General features: G+C 47.5%; 1 protein-coding gene across 1 annotated transcript in view; it reads right to left on the bottom strand.

Annotated features, from left to right (window-relative positions):
- Nucleotides 1–484: 484 nt before the first annotated feature.
- Nucleotides 485–16927, bottom strand: part of LOC147710200 (E3 ubiquitin-protein ligase TRIM39-like) — a 125777-nt gene continuing 109334 nt past the window's right edge. The window contains exon 6 of the mRNA XM_086920885.1: nt 485–1754. Coding sequence (XP_086777011.1) covers nt 1225–1754 — 530 coding nt within the window. The 3' untranslated portion in view covers nt 485–1224. The remainder of the gene's footprint in view (nt 1755–16927) is intronic.

Here is a 16927-nt window from a genome sequence, read left to right as displayed (position 1 = left end):
TGTCGTCCGCGTAGGAGATGATGTTGAGGTTGTGTTGGCGTGCGATGGCCGCGAGGGGGCTCATGTATACGTTGAAGAGGGTGGGACTGAGTGAGGATCCTTGAGGTACGCCGCAGATGACTTCAGAGGCCTCGGACTTGAATGGAGGAAGGCGGACTCTCTGGGTTCTTCCGGTGAGGAACGAGGTGATCCATTCAAGTGCTTTTCCTTGGATTCCGATGTTATTGAGGCGATGTAGAAGGGTGCTGTGGCAGACTGTATCGAATGCTGCAGAGAGGTCGAGGAGGATGAGGGCGACTGGCACGAACTGGGGAAACGCGCGCAGAGGCCACCATTGTAAGTGCCGGCGATGCCACTGGTTCATCATATGGTGATATCTGTGACGAGTGAAACGGGTTCCCTAAAGGCAATGCCTATGGCAGGAGCACACACTATGGACGACAGATATGTTAAAATGATCCATGGGTACATGTATATTACTTTTGCCCTTATTCTCTTTTAATAGTTTGTAGACCAGTATTATTAATTACAATTGGTGATTTTTGTTGTAAAGATGCATATACAGGCCACATGCACCCCAGCACACTACCCACACGCATCCCACCAACACACACCTTATAACAAAACACCACTACATTCCACACCATGCCACTGCCCCCACGTCACTGCACTAGACACCAAATTTACAGTACAGAGCACAGCAGCTTCACTGCTCTACAACATACCTTAAAAACATTGCTAAAGCCAATAGCTCTGGCTAAGCACTTATAAGGACCCAAAGGTGACACCTATTGGCTACGGCAATGCTTGTTTAATTCTGCAGAGCCTTTATCATATGTTACATGATGTTTGGTGTATGATTCACATTACAAACATTGTCAGCCCTAGTTTAAAAAATGTATAAAGAAAAGAGATACTAGTTGTGAAGCTTATGGTTGTTGTGGCAACATGTGGAGGGTCATTGTGAAGAATTTTCTTTTGGAACGTTGGCGTTTAAACTGTAGATGAAAGATGAGGGGTGGACTCTGCACATCGGGGTTGGCTGACATTGATACGTTAATAAATCTACATGGAAGTAGCCTTTTCCAGTCACTGGAATTACAACCTCCCCCCAGAGGGAGCGTTTTATTATTTAAAAGAGCCTCTCCCTGTGCTCCTGGTCACATTGTTATCAGTGTGAGGGGGTGGGGAGGGAGGATGAGGGGCTGGAGCTCCCTGCAGCTCTCACACCAGCAGCATCACTGCTTCGTACTTGGGATAGAAGAACGGGAAGAGCCTCTCTGTGAAGGGGGCCTGTGGGAAGGTGTAGAGAAGCTCCATGGAGTCAGCGTTGTACAGGGACAGCCACCCCCCCTCGTAGTCCAGAAACACCCCCAGCTTCAGGGGCTTCTCACGAAGGGACAGAGGGGTCTCAGGAGAGGTGAGAGCCGAGTACTGACCATGACCATAATATGTCCTCTGCACACCCCAAACTCCCCCCTCGGGTGACCATGTGATGTCTCCACTCCTGTTCACAGACTCTGCTGCGACCCCCATAATCCACCATCCCCCCTCCTGCAGCAGCTGCACCTCCCAGTAATGTCTGCCTGAGGTGAACCCCTCGCTCCCCAGCACACACCAGTCGGAGGATGTGAATCTCTTGGGGTTGTTCGGCAGGTCCTTCCATGTGCCTGTGTACGAGTCTCTCACACACCTCCCCCCTTCAGACAGGAGGAGCAGAGGATGAGCTGTGTCAGGATCCAGAGTCACCATCACTGCAGAGAAGAGATTCAGAATTAGAGATTTATTGACACAAATAAAGGCTGTTATCACTGCTTTTGTTTTACATATGATTAATTTACAACACATCTGGAAGGAGCACACTGTGCTAGAGCGCACAGCACTAGACCGCTCACTACACTACAGCGTACACCAGCATACTATACTGGTCAGTACTATATATAAGATAGTACAGAGCAAGAGAGCTACTCGAAAATATAGAGTACTAGTCAGTACACTACATTAGATGGTACAGAGTAAGAGAACTACCAGAAGGTATACTGTACAAGTCAGTACACCGCCTTAGATGCTACTAAGTAACAGAGACCCTCGAAGCCGCACTGTACAAGTCAGTACATTGCTTAGAAGGTACAGAGTAACAGCGCTACTAGACGTGTGACGCAGGGGTGTGGACATTTTTTAATAACTACTCGTCCATGGGACAAAATGCAAAATAAACCTACATGTCATGTAAGACAACCAACTTGTCCCACCTATCCCCAAATCAATTACGTGGGATGACACAGAGCCATTAAAGGATCTTTGTTTTAATAAAACTGACCAGTGATTTATCAATGATTTGCAAAAATGTTGGAAGGATCTTGAATAGCTGACTTTAGGTATGGTGGTTTGGATATACTGGTCCCAAAATAAGCTGCAGCATATTTGCACATCCATCCATGTTGGTTGTATGTGGAAATACCTACTGCAGAAACATCAAGCTGCCAAATATTGAGAACCAAAATATAGAGTCTGCAGTTAAGAATAGTAAATCTTTACTGACCAATAACCTTCTCAAAATGTTGGCCCTCAATATTTTGTATATAATATTCTGGTAGCACGATATTCTGAAGTCAAAGTTAAGGTCGAGCACCTCAGGGTTGCAGTAAAAAAGAAATAGATGAGAAATGATGTGCAGTTGAGGAGATGCTGTCTGTCATGAGATGTCTGGCCTGCTTCCAGCCTAATTGGTTCTTCCCCTTTCATCATGCCAAACTGACATACTCACTGCACATACACACAACCCAACTACAATGATACACCCTCCCTGGACAAACAAACACCCACTGCACACTCAAACACCATTGCACAGACACTTAGCTAAGCTATAGATGCATAGACTCATACATCACTTAATGGACAAACACACAAACACATGCAGTGCCACACCCCTAGAGACTTACACCCGCGCAGACAAACACACCCACTATAGATCGACCCAAGCGCTCTCTATAAACAAGCTGTACCTGACAGGAACAGTTTGCATAACATGTGCCTAATTTGGCACTGACTGGAGCAGAGATACTGCCAGCACAGATATCCACGGATTTCCAGAAAGGATGGAAGAAGCCACTAATGTTCTCTTCTTAGGTAGGACGTTCTACAAATGTATTAAAAATACAAATTATGTTGCAGAAGGGGAAGAGTTTGTAGGAAGTTTAGGATTAGGTGGCAGTGATGTCCAGCATAGGTCCATGAGGGCAGGTCAGAATAGAATCCATGGCCAGACTTTCAAAATGACCACTTACTATTCAAATTCGTTCTAATGAGATTAAGTTAGTATCTGTTTATTTTATGTGATAATCCTGAAAATCTAGTATGCATTTGGCCGTCCTTGGCACACGTTGCACACACTTAGTCTCTTTGGCTGTTTAAGGCTCTCTTGTTCGCCAATGCTTGCTTCAACTTCAGTTCACAAATAGCACAGCTTCTCAGTTTGTTAGGCTCAGAGTGCAGATGTGCACTTGTTAAAAGATACACCTACATTTTCTTGTGAATTAATATTTTCTGAGGTGTGAAGAGGGTTTTTAAAAGTTGGAATCCCCTGGGAAGTTTGTGCACACTCCCAAAATAATGCATTTGGAAGTTTTCACAAATCTTCCCACAGCCTAATCGCATCACGGACATGGGCAAATATCTGCTCATATCAAATTTCAGACAAAATCTGTGTCCAGGGTGAAAGTGGGAAGAAAACACCACCTAATTTGGTAGGATTGTAGGGAAAGGTCGCAGTGCTTGCTTTGTAGTTCCTTTTCCAGAGAGCATGGAGAAAAATGGAGACAGTATTACTGTTGGGCAAAGTACGGGTTGACTAAAAAGTATGTTGTTTTCACTCTAATTCTCATTAAATGATACAGCTTCAATCAATAAATCCCCTGTAGAGTGCAGTTATGTGTTTTGTTTGTGCTTAGAAATGGCAGGAGTGCAGGTTGAAGCACTATATTAAAGATCGCTGCTTCTTTTTAAAAAGGTATTCTTTCAGACCATTGGGGATCCATACTATTTAGATCTGAAAAGAATATCCTGCTCGGACCCCTATGATGGCAAAGTATTTTTGAGAATTATATTGAACATATTCCTACATTAGTTAATTGCAGATTATATTAATTCCTAATATTAGGCATTGGTTACTCAGACAGACAGCCTCACGTTCTTTACTTGTTTTGTTTTCAAAACATGCCCTGTAGGCTAGGTTGTCTATTTCAGGTGCTTCGCTGCAGTTCTCATTTCTCAAAAGGGTTAATTTCTGATATGCATTTCTTTACATGTCTTTGTTATTTATTTACTCACAATAAAATGTCACTTGAGGTGGCCAACATTTGGCAGCAGAATGTCACTCGTTTTAAGTCCACCGCAACCACGGAAATGTCACCCATAAGCAATGAAAAATCGGCTATGAGCACCACATCAAACAAAGGCCTTTAAAATACTGGGCTAAGTATGTAGCGAAAAGAGCCAAAAGCATAACTCTCACATTTTACACATAAGACTAATAAAAACATAAAATGAAAATACCCTGAAATGCCTAAGCAGACTGACAGCTTGTCAGCGCCTCTCCAGAACAAAAGCTCACCTATCAGAACCGAATAACAAGGTCTGGGCCCGGAGAGCAGCAAATCAGGGTCTCTTGGCCCGGAACTTGATGCACCATCCAACTCCAGTGCTCTCTTTAGCACAGCTACAGCTGACTACTCCAACCCCTGCACAGCCACCATGGTTAGGAGAATCTGAGCCAAAGGGACCCCGCACGCCAGATGAGACGGTCCTTTCCAGTGCCACCCATGCAGGAAGGCTTCCTGGCGCACCAGTAAATAAGGCTTGTAAATGCAAACTCGCTATCCTGCATGCGCAATCTCCACCACACTTTCGATTTCTTTGAACAGCTGCACCACAGGAGCAAGTGAAAACGGACAACAAAACAGACGGAAGAAAGGAGTTACTATGCCTCAGCAGACTTTATATTGCGTTCTTATTATAATCTAACGCAAGAAAAAATGACTTTACTATGGAGTTCCTTTGTGTGTTATTGTGGCAATTAGTGAAGGAAAAAATATATACTGGCAGAGTCTACACCCGCTCTCAAAGACCCTGCTCCTTGCTCATCCCGGTTTCATTCTCTTTCTGCTGCCTCTATCCCCTACTTCATAAGCTTGCGGAGTAAAAGTGTCCAGTTTTCAGCACTAGCCACACAGGCATTAGCTGCTAGTAAAACACAAAACATGTGTTTTTAAAATACTAGCCTGCAAGGAAAATAAATTGTGCATTCATTCTGTATTCGGCATCCTGTGCCATCACGAATACTAAGGCATTAGTAAACTAAGCGAGAGAGACTTGTCGAGCTCTCATAGGCAGACCATTGTTTTTGTGCCCACAACATCTATGCATGCGTGCTGAAGCCACAACCAGAAGCCAAGAGAAGTTGCATCTGAGAGAACACTACCAGCCACTCACCGAGCCGATAGCTGGAGGGGTGGGGCCAAGTAGGGACGTCTCCATTTCTTTTGATTTAATGTCTAGTTGTCCGTGGGACAAAATAGACATTAAATATTCTTGCCCCTGACAGAAATCAACTTGTCTCGGGCGCCGGGCGATATGAATTCCCCTCCCCTGGTGACGTGCCAGTCAGTGCACTGCATTAGATGGCACAGAGCAACAGAGCAATTAGAAGGTATACTGTACTAGTCGGTACACTGCATTCGATGGATTAGAGTAACATAGCTACTCCAAGGTATACTGTACTCCTCACTACACAGCAAATAAACTACTAGAAGGTATACAGCAATAGTTAGCACACTGCACTAGATGGCACAGAGTGACAGAACTACTCCAAGGTATAAATGACTAGACGGCACACTGCATTGAATGGTTCATAGTAAGAGAACACCATGTTATATCATACATAATCATGCAACAGAGACTAGACCGTAGAGATTTATCCATGGAAGAAAAGACACTGAGACTGTGTTGGAATCGCTCACAGCGTGAGCGAGAGTCCTACATCCCTATGCGCCCGAAATTCCAGATGGCTACAGCGTTATCCCACAGAGGCGATTGGACACCCCTACAGGACTGGGAACAGGCGCGGATCCAAGTAATTGGGGATTTATATGAAAATGGCAGATAGATAGATCTTTATTGTTTGATTAATTAAAATATTTACAAAAACGCAAATTCATACAATACTCCATACAATACTCCATTATATACATTTGAATGACAATACCTCCTTAAAAATACATTTTAAATAGCAGTAAGTCTTTTAAAAATTGTATAGGTCCTTATTAAAAACTGCTTATAATAAAAAAATATATGTTAAGGCTTGAAGGAAGATATAATCATTATTAGTTTCCAATTTCATGCTTTTCTATTTGTTTCCATACTTTTGTTAAAAAGTTTGTCAAAGCAGAGTTAATGAGTACATCATCTGAACAAAGACATCTGATCAAAACCTGTCTACATGTCCTTATCCCTCTTTCAATAAATAGTCTTTTTAGTATTGTTAATCTTTCATTTTTTAGTTCTGGACAGACACAAGAGATGGATAATATTTTCCTCTCCAGATTTACATAGCCTACACAATATGTTGTTTTCAAGCTTTTTCCAAGGTGGTGCATGGGATTGGCCCGGCCATACTCCAAATCGTGCTTTAATGAAAATCTGTTTACTTTTCAATGACCATGCCATGTCCAAATATTGCTGTACCCTCTTTTTTGTGTAGCCATTCATTATGGACCATGCATGTTTCCTTTTGACTAAAGTAGCCTTGCCACTTATCAATGTTAGATAATCTGTTGTTTTATTAACAACTTTTTTAAATGATTCCTGGGTTATGGTGGAGGCCCAAATCACCTCAAATTCATCCACAGCCATGTCCAGATATCTCAACTGCAGATGATTTATTGTTACCTTCAATTTCTTTCCACAATAGCTGCGACATTAAGTTCTCCTTATCATTTTTCACTATTCCATACTTTGATTACATGACCCTTTCGTGCTTACAGCTGATTATTCAGACCAAATTTCAGCCTAACTTGGGCTTGTGACGCGTTTTAGGAAAGTGGAAAAGATCTAAAAGTTTTTGCGATAGCATTGTTAACGATAACTGCATCTTTTCCGTTTAAGGCCTCACTGCGCCTCTGGCCTGGTCGCCCCCTCGCTCCTCTACGCTCCTGCTCCAGAGCCCCCTGCTGACTGAGATCTTCACCGCCGAGCGCCGCCGATAGCAGCGCCCCAGCCGCCGCAGGGCCGCCCGCTCAGCCTGATCCCGTTTTCCCGCCGCTTCCTGCCTGCGGCCCCGCCCCCTCACCAGAAGATTGGTGAACGTGACCCCTCCTCCCAGCTGACCCGCCCTCCCGGCTCCCTTCTTAAGGGGACCCTGCCCACACCTGGGGAGCGACCACTGCGCCTCTGGCCTGGTCGCCCCCTCGCTCCTCTACGCTCCTGCTCCAGAGCCCCCTGCTGACTGAGATCTTCACCGCCGAGCGCCGCCGATAGCAGCGCCCCAGCTGCCGCAGGGCCGCCCGCTCAGCCTGATCCCGTTTTCCCGCCGCTTCCTGCCTGCGGCCCCGCCCCTTCGCCAGACGATTGGTGAACGCGACCCCGCCTCCCAGCTGACCCGCCCTCCCGGCTCCCTTCTTAAGGGCACCCTGCCCGCACCTGGGGAGCGACCACTGCGCCTCTGGCCTGGTCGCCCCCTCGCTCCTCTACGCTCCTGCTCCAGAGCCCCCTGCTGACTGAGATCTTCACCTCCGAGCGCCGCCGATAGCAGCGCCCCAGCCGCCGCAGGGCCGCCCGCTCAGCCTGATCCCGTTTTCCCGCCGCTTCCTGCCTGCGGCCCCGCCCCCTCGCCGGACGATTGGTGAACGCGACCCCGCCTCCCAGCTGACCCGCCCTCCCGGCTCCCTTCTTATGTCGCCCCCTCAGCGACCGCGCAGAGGATGCGCGCAGCGGGAGCACCGACTGAGCGCCGAAGGTGCGCCAAAGGTAAGCCCGTCTGCGCTCGTCCACGCCTGGACCGCGCCCAGTGCCAGGACCCCTGGCCCCCGCAGACCCCTGCCCACCCGCCGGACCTACGATGCCACCGAACTCTACGCACTCAACGCCGGAAAAATCCCGGGGTGCTACCGAGCCACCCCGAGACGCACCCACGGACCCTTCTGCTGCAACGCCTGCAAGTTCACCTGCATCCGGACCTGCACCACTCCAGCAGTGCTCAAGACCTCGACGAGCAACAGCAGCAGCCACCTAAAGTGCATCCTGCTCAACACCCGCTCCGTCCACAGACAGGCCGTCGAGCTCTGGAACCTGCTCGACACTACTTCACCAGACGTCGCCTTCCTCACGGAAACCTGGATGAACGCCTCTTCAGCGCCCGACACCGCCATCGCCATCCCAGACGGCTACAAGATCATCCGAAAGGACCGCATCAACCACACCGGAGGAGGCATCGCCATCGTCCACAGGAACACCATCCGCATCACGACCAACACCGACGACACCCTCGCAACCGCCGAGCACCTGCACTTTCAGGTCCACATCAACCCCAAGACCACCCTCAGAGGCACCCTCATCTACAGACCCCCGGGACAACGCACACAATTCAGCGAAGACATTGCCGACTTCATCAGCCCGCACGCCCTCTGCTCCGCTGACTACATCCTCCTAGGGGACCTCAACTTCCACCTGGAGAACAACAACGACCGCAACACCTCCACCCTGCTGGACAACCTCGCCAACCTGGGACTCAAGCAGCTGGTGACCACCCCCACCCACTATGCCGGACACACACTCGACCCCGTCTTCTCATCCAGCAAGGACATTGCCTTCAGCCACGCCACCGGACTCCACTGGACGGACCACAGCTGCGTCCACTTCAGCTTCGGAAGGACCACGATCCACCACCACCAGCAACAGGTTGCACGCAGGAGCTGGAACAAGATCACAGCCGACCAGCTCGCGACCTCCCTGAACATGAACCCTCCCACCAGCACAACGAACCCTAGCCAGGCGACCCCTGCCCTCACCACGTCTTCAACAAGGCCGACGCTGTCATCGCACCCCACCTGCGGGATATCATCAACACCTCCTTCGACACCGCTACCTTCCCGGAGAGCTGGAAGCACGCCGAACTCAGCGCCCTACTCAAGAAGCCATCGGCCGACCCCACCGACCTCAAGAACTACCGCCCCATCTCGCTGCTCCCGTTTCCTGCAAAAGTCATCGAAAAGACCGCCAACAAGCAGCTGGCCGCCTTCCTCGAGACGAACAGATCCCTCGACCCCTTGCAGTCTGGCTTCCGGGCCAACCACAGCACCGAGACCGCCCTGATCGCAGCCACCGATGACATCCGAGCGCTGCTCAACAACGGAGAAACAGCGGCCCTCATCCTCCTCGACCTCTCCGCGGCCTTCGACACTGTCTGCCACCGTACCCTAGTACAACGCCTCAGCAACGTCGGAGTCCAGGAGAAGGCACTGGAGTGGATCATCTCCTTCCTCGCCGGAAGGACACAGAGAGTCCGTCTCCCTCCGTTCAGATCTAAAGCCACCGAAGTCATCTGAAGCGTCCCTCAAGGCTCCTCGCTCAGTCCAACCCTCTTCAACGTCTACATGAGCCCCCTCGCAGACATCGCACGCCAGCACAACCTTAACATCATCTCCTACGCCAACGACACCCAGCTGATCCTCTCCCTTACCAACGACCCCGCCACCGCCAGAGCCAACCTTCACGAAGGGATGAAAGAGGTAGCCGAATGGATGAAGAACAGCCGCCTGAAACTGAACTCGGACAAGACGGAAGTCCTCATCCTGGGATCCTCACCCGCCGCTTGGGACGACTCCTGGTGGCCCTCTGCCCTAGGCAGCGCACCCAAACCAACAGACCACGCACGCAACCTGGGCTTCATCCTGGACTCCTCCCTCTCCATGACCAGACAAGTCAACGCCGTCTCCTCGTCGTGCTTCAACATCCTGCGCATGCTACGTAAGATCTTCCGGTGGATCCCCACCGAGACCGGGAAGACGGTCACCCAGGCCCTCGTCACCAGCCGTCTGGACTACGGCAACTCCCTCTACGCCGGAACCACCGCCAAACTCCAGAAGAGACTCCAGCGGATCCAGAACGCCTCATCACAACTCATCCTGGACATCCCCGTCGCAGCCACATCTCCGGACACCTGAGAGACCTGCACTGGCTCTCGGTCAACAAGAGAATCACCTTCCGTCTCCTCACCCATGCACACAAAGCCCTACACAACCAAGGCCCAGGATACCTCAACAGCCGCCTCAACTTCTACGCTCCCAAACGCCAGCTTCGATTGACCAGCCACGCCCTCGCCGCCGTCCCCCGCATCCGAAGAGCCACCACAGGGGGACGCTCCTTCTCCTACCTCGCCGCCAAGACATGGAAATTCCTCCCCACCCACCTCCGCCTGACCCAGGACCACCTCGCCTTCAGGAAGCAACTCAAGACCTGGCTGTTCGAGCAGTAGCGGACCCCCCTCCCCCAGCGCCTTGAGACCCTCTGGGTGAGTAGCGCGCTATATAAATGCGATGATTGATTGATTGATTGATTGACTGCCATAGGTTAAGGAGGGTAGTAATTTGGCAGATATCTCTTTAAGGAGAGGTTGATAGGTTAGGTCACTCGTTGATTTTTGAATAATCCTAAATGCAGCTGTTAAAGCATTTGCTTTCCTATTGATATCAAGTTTCTGAGGGGTAAAATTGCCATTGTCATTAAATATGACTCCCAGATATCTATAGGTTTCAACTTGTTCCAAGTTCTCCTTTCCCAGAAACCATTTCGAATTATATTTCCGTCTCAGGTTTTTTGTGATGACCATAACTTTAGATTTAGTTTAATTTATTACCATCCTATTTTCTGTGGCGTACTCCAATGTGCGTGATATTAAACGTTGTAAGCCCACCTTTGTATTGCTTAAAAGAAGGACATCATCTGCATAGAGTAGATTTGATACGTGTTTATCGGCAAGCTTAGGTGGGTGAGCATTTATGTCATTCAGGCCTCCGTCAAATCAGCTAAAAACAGGTTAAATAATAAAGGAGCCAATACACACCCTTGCTTCAGTCCGCCTGTCGTTGGTATTTCATTGGTAAGTGACCGACCATTCGCGATACGTACTCTGACCCAAGTGTGTATATGCAGGCGATTAATCAGATGTAACAACAAAGGTGGAATCCCTTGTATACGTAATTTTCCCCACAAACGTTCTCTATCCACACAATCAAACGCGGTTTTAAAATCAACAAAACAAATACAAAGGTTGTTTTTTAAAATTGCCTTGTCGATTAAAACAGATAGAGCTAAGATGTTGGTAGCTGTTCCTACGCCTTTAATGAAGCCGGTTTGGTTAGGCAGGAGAATATAATTGTCCTTTGCCCAGTCAGATAAGATTGTTAACAAAATCCCTGCAAACAGTTTTGCATCAGTGTCCTGTAAGGTTATTAATCGATAGTTCTCAGGCAGGGCCCAATCTCCTTTTTTGAAGATAGGGGATATAAGGGACCCTCTCCAGGACTCAGGTATCACCCCTAACCGGACTACTTCTTTGAAAACTTTGGTGAGATGTTCTGCCCATATATCTGGATCCTCCTTATACAGGGCAAAGGGAATACCGTTCGGACCTGGTGCTCCATCTTTTTGTTTTTTTTATTAGCTTGGCAACTTGAGAATGGGGAGTTGCTACCCTACCAAGCACTTCAAGAGAGGTACGATTTGCCCGGTGGAGGATTCTTAATACACGCCTCGCTGGTTCATGCATTACGGGTACAGTGGAGGGAAGGGCTCATCGAGCCTAAAACGACAAAGGCATGCCAATATGTAATGATGGTGGCAGGGACTTTTAAAGCGGTCACATGTCTATACTCTAGAATGCTGAATGAAGGGCTGGCACCATTAGATACATTGAAAATCAAATGGGAAATGGGCATCGGGAAACCAATACCGGAGAAAGCATGGTAACAGAGAATACGTAGAGATTGGAAAAGCACGAGGAATGCCAGGTTTCAACTGGTACATTTCTATATCCTGCACAGGGCATACCTAAAACCAGGTAGGATTAAGAAGTATTTTAAAGTGGAGGAAGCAGTATGCCCCTGATGCGCGAGCGAAGGGGTGGAGCTGGAACATATGCTATGGGAGTGCCCTAAGTTAGGGGACGACTACTGGGAAGAAGTGGGAGACACGCTGGCTCTGACCACGGAGTGACACTTAACTTTTGATATTGCAACATGCATTCTACACTGGTTCCCTCACATGCCCAAGACTGAGATGACTAGCAAATTTGTAGATATGGGGCTACTATTAGCGAAAAGGGAAATCGCCAGGCATTGGAAATCGAAAGACGGACCTAATAGCGAGAGATAGAAGGCTGAGTTCATAAAGTGGGCAAGCAGTGAGAGTGTCCTTAGATATCAGCAGGCGCACCGTCTCAATAATGAAAAAGCCCTAGATTCAGCAAGTGCATGGGAGACATTAGTACAATCCTTATTGGATTACCAAGCGGAGGAAGTGTAGGCGAAGCGAACTAGGTACCATAAAGTCCTCTTGCAGCCACAGGTACACTACGGACTGCGGTTAGAAGTAGTTCCATCACGACAAGATTATGAGACAGATGCCACAGGAACACACACCGGTGAGGTGGGAGGGGGTGGGGGCCTCATTCGGGTCAGGGGGGGGTGTTTAAATTAGGATTTGGAATTTGGAAATTAAGACATATATTATGATTATGCCTAATTTGTCAATGTATCATTATATCGTTTTCGTATATCTTGGGTAGTTTTAGAAGCAATAAATAGGGGGAGAGATATTAGGATGCTTGACATAAGTTGATGCTGAATGGTTGTGACTAGTGTATTTTTTTTTTTTTTTTGCTAAGACCTTTATTATCATTAGTTATTCTTACACAGCCAGATGCCTACAACCCGGGGGCCGGCTGCAATGTATTAACGATGAGATTATAAGCAGCAAAAGACAACATTATCAGCATATTAATGTGTACCGCTCCCATCCAATCTCTTTAGGCCTGGTGGTGTAATGCATCATCTTGAGTCTTACATTTTGTAATTTTGTGGATAACAAACAGTAGAAAAATAACTCAACTTAGAGACCTGTAATAGAGACTATCATAATAGAAATCCTGTGACATTGCAATCCGTTCGATTCCCCCCGCTTTACAATCAAGTAGAGAGGCTCGATCCTTTCATGATGTGTACCTGTGTATTACTGCACGGATGGTTAGATCACACATCTGAGTCCGTGTCTAGTGAGTTCACATAGTCCGTTAAGTAACCTCAGAAATTCTTGGGCCTAGATCTTGCAGGGAGGTCTTCCTCATATGTCAATAACTTATCTCGACAACCAGACATGTCATGGAGCCATGTAGTCGTCTTGGGCACTTCCCTACTGTAATACAAAAAACTACGCAGAGACAATGGGTCAAGGGTAATTGAAATTATCAAAGAAACTGTATAATTAACGGGATACAATCCAGGAATCCAAAGTATTCATGGTGAAAAATTGTGTTCCCATCAGATACCCATCCTGTTCCGCCCTACATCATTTGGGATCCTTCACCCGAAGGAGGTGGAACCACGTCCACTATGGATTAGGTGGATTGTAACCTAATCTGCTCGGAGGATACTGAGATGTGATGAAGGGGAAATGGTATCAGGGGGTAAATGACTAGCAGTGCAAATGAAAAAACATTGTAACTACCTTTCCCAGGAGTCATGTGTAACACGTATCATAGATCAGATGTGCTGATAAAACTTGATTGCCAAACAAGGAATGGGCATAATACTTGCATAGCCCTGCCTCCGTTTCTTTGCCGATAGACCACATTTCCCAGCAGTCTATCGCAACTAGTTGTCACATGACCTTTCCTAGGAGTCATGCGCAACACGCATTACACTGATCTAAGATTCGGGGATATTGGAGTGGTATAGCATGTCTTAAAAATAATGCCTTTTCATCACTTACTTTTGTCCTTCATAACCAATTAGATCAGACGTGTTGATAAAGTTCGACTGCTAAACAGGGAATGGGCATAACACTTAGCCCTTCCTCGGTTTCTTTGCCGATAGACTACATTTCCCAGCAGTCTATCGCAGTTAGTGGTCACATGACCCACACTGCAGCACGCGAACACAGCTCAAAACCCCGCTTCCTGTCCGTCCAGGTACCTCCCACTTGACAGCCAAGACGGATGCCAGGAGTACCGACGGACAGGTAAGCCCATGAGAAGGGGACGGTGGTCGCAAGCGTTTCGCTTTACTTTCCTTTTCTTTGCTTTCAAGCGTAAGAAGGGGACGGTGTTCGCAGGCGCTTCGCTTTACTTTCCTTTTCTTTGCTTTCAAGCGTAAGCAGCGCGCAGGTGATAGAGATCTCGGCACTGTGAGTTACGCACTGCACAAGGCATCTAACATTTGAAGCGCCTTCGAAACAAAGTCGGTAACTATATTGATAGTTGGCTGGTTTGTTTATCTACACTCTCGCAGGGCGTGGTAGTTCAGCGCGAGTGTCCACAACGCATAACGAGGGTGCATGCATGGCACCGTTTCTTGAGAGAGATATGGATGCAACAATGCCTACATATGCTCATTCGTCCTATTACCATTGTATACTGTGAGCAGCGCCGACTAGGCGCTAATGATAACTGTAAATAGATCGCAGTTTATCATATAGGAATGTTTGTCCCTGTTGAGACAGGGTTGTTTAGTTATTTGCTCTTTAGTTCTTCCTATTTCCTTAGTATTTCTTCTGTTTTTTCAATAGAGCGGTGCTCCATTTCTACCTGAGCTGTAGCCGGGTGAGGTGGTATTGCAACCCAATATTAATCCATATCTGGTTTTTTGGCACTTTGCACTTTTTTTCATTTGCACTGCTAGTCATTTACCCCCTGATACCATTTCCCCTTCATCACATCTCAGTATCCTCCGAGCAGATTAGGTTACAATCCACCTAATCCATAGTGGACGTGGTTCCACCTCCTTCGGGTGAAGGATCCCAAATGATGTAGGGCGGAACAGGATGGGTATCTGATGGGAACACAATTTTTCACCATGAATACTTTGGATTCCTGGATTGTATCCCGTTAATTATACAGTTTCTTTGATAATTTCAATTACCCTTGACCCATTGTCTGTGCGTAGTTTTTTGTATTACATGTAGGGATCGCAGCGATGCCAGGTCAATAAATATTTCCCTCAAATCGCCCCCTTTTGTGTTTAACACTTTCCTACTGTGCCAGCATTGTGCAATCTGACGTTTGGCCAGCAGCAAAGATATCACACAGAATGTACGTTTGGTGGCTTTGAGTTGTGGTAGAAGACCAAGTAGGCATGTTTTTATCGTGCATTCCACTTCCGCCTCTAGCATAATAGTGAGCGTGTTAGTGATGTCCACCCAGTATTCTTGTATCTTAGAGCAGGACCATGCCAAATGTGTGAAGTCTGCACCCTCTCTGCCACATCTTTTGCACCTATCGTCGTCCTGGAGTCCAAACTTAAGCATTTATGCAGGTGTATAGTATGCCTGGTGAACAAATTTATAGTGTATGATTCGTAAGTTCCCGTTAGGGATGAGTATTTGCGTCAGTGCACATGTCTGTTGCCATTCTGCATCAGTTAACGGATCCCCCAGTGCCATGTCCCATCGTGTCCTAGCCTTGTCGGCGGTGTGTGTTATTTCAGCCTGTGCTGTTGTGTATAGCCTCGAGACTAAGTGCGATAAGTCCTGTGTTGTGATAATCAGCTGTAGCGAGGTCAAACTATCTGGTTCTGTGGGGAATGTAGGATAATGTTCTTTCAACGCGCGTTTTAGTCTATAGTATGTGAAACGGAACAGAGGGGTCTTGTTTTGAATATACGTTAGGTGTTCGACGTCCACAAATGTGCCCTCTTGAAACAAATCCCCCATCTTGTCTATGCCTGCTTTCTGTAGGAGGGACATACCCACCTTTTCGCCTGTAACTGACAACGCCTGATGGTGGTGCAATGGCATCGCTGGTGCAGACTAGTGTATTTTTGCACATCCGAAACCAATAAAATATGTTTTCAAAAAGAAAAAAAATGGTACAGAGTAAGGCGAGCTACTAGAAGGTAGGTGTAGGTTAAGGGAGGGCGGAATTTGCGTAGTCTGACACAAAATTCTGCAAAACGGCAAAAACCTCCGCTAGCATGCGGAATTTCGCAAGTTCGCAGAATACATTTTTGTGACGGGAGCATCGTGCCAGAACGAATCCTGCCCAGCATATATTTATCCAAGAAGATGCCACCGGCGTTTTGTGCAATACCTCTACTCAACTGGAGTACTATTGGCTAATCAGTAAGTGCTACCTCGTTGGGTAAATGTATAGTGCCTTTCCTACACTACAGCTGTGGGCCAGAAGAGTCGTCTCCAGTGACCATGTGTGTCTGTAACTTTGCCACCACGCCACAAGGCGCAGGGGTCTCTTGAGTGAGCTGTCCATCATAGTGGGGAAAGGGCGGGAAGAAGTTGCATAACAGTAGTGTGTGTGACTGTGGGGTGGGGCTTCTACGCAAGTTCACAAGCCTCTTGCTTATAAAGGGTCAGAGACCGATAAGAGCAGCAGATGAGGAGAAAGAACCTCCTGGTCACATGAACTACACGGGTATTGCGCTCGAGAAACTCATGGATGCAAAGACCTCCATCAAGAATTACAGCTAATTGTTGACTGTAGATATGGGGAGAAAGCACCCCTGCCTAGCCTCGACCGTGCTCACCAATTTTTTGTGCTGGTGATTAATGCGTTACTGAATTTGAGCTTCAACTCTGCCCGGGCACCTGCTTTATTTATACCTGTAAGTGCTTCCTGTTGAGGTTTAATTTTTGTGACAGGAGCATC

This window comes from Lissotriton vulgaris, chromosome 5, assembly GCF_964263255.1.
Source record: "Lissotriton vulgaris chromosome 5, aLisVul1.2, whole genome shotgun sequence".
Taxonomy (NCBI): domain Eukaryota; kingdom Metazoa; phylum Chordata; class Amphibia; order Caudata; family Salamandridae; genus Lissotriton; species Lissotriton vulgaris.
This window is presented reverse-complemented; position numbering and strand designations above follow the sequence as displayed.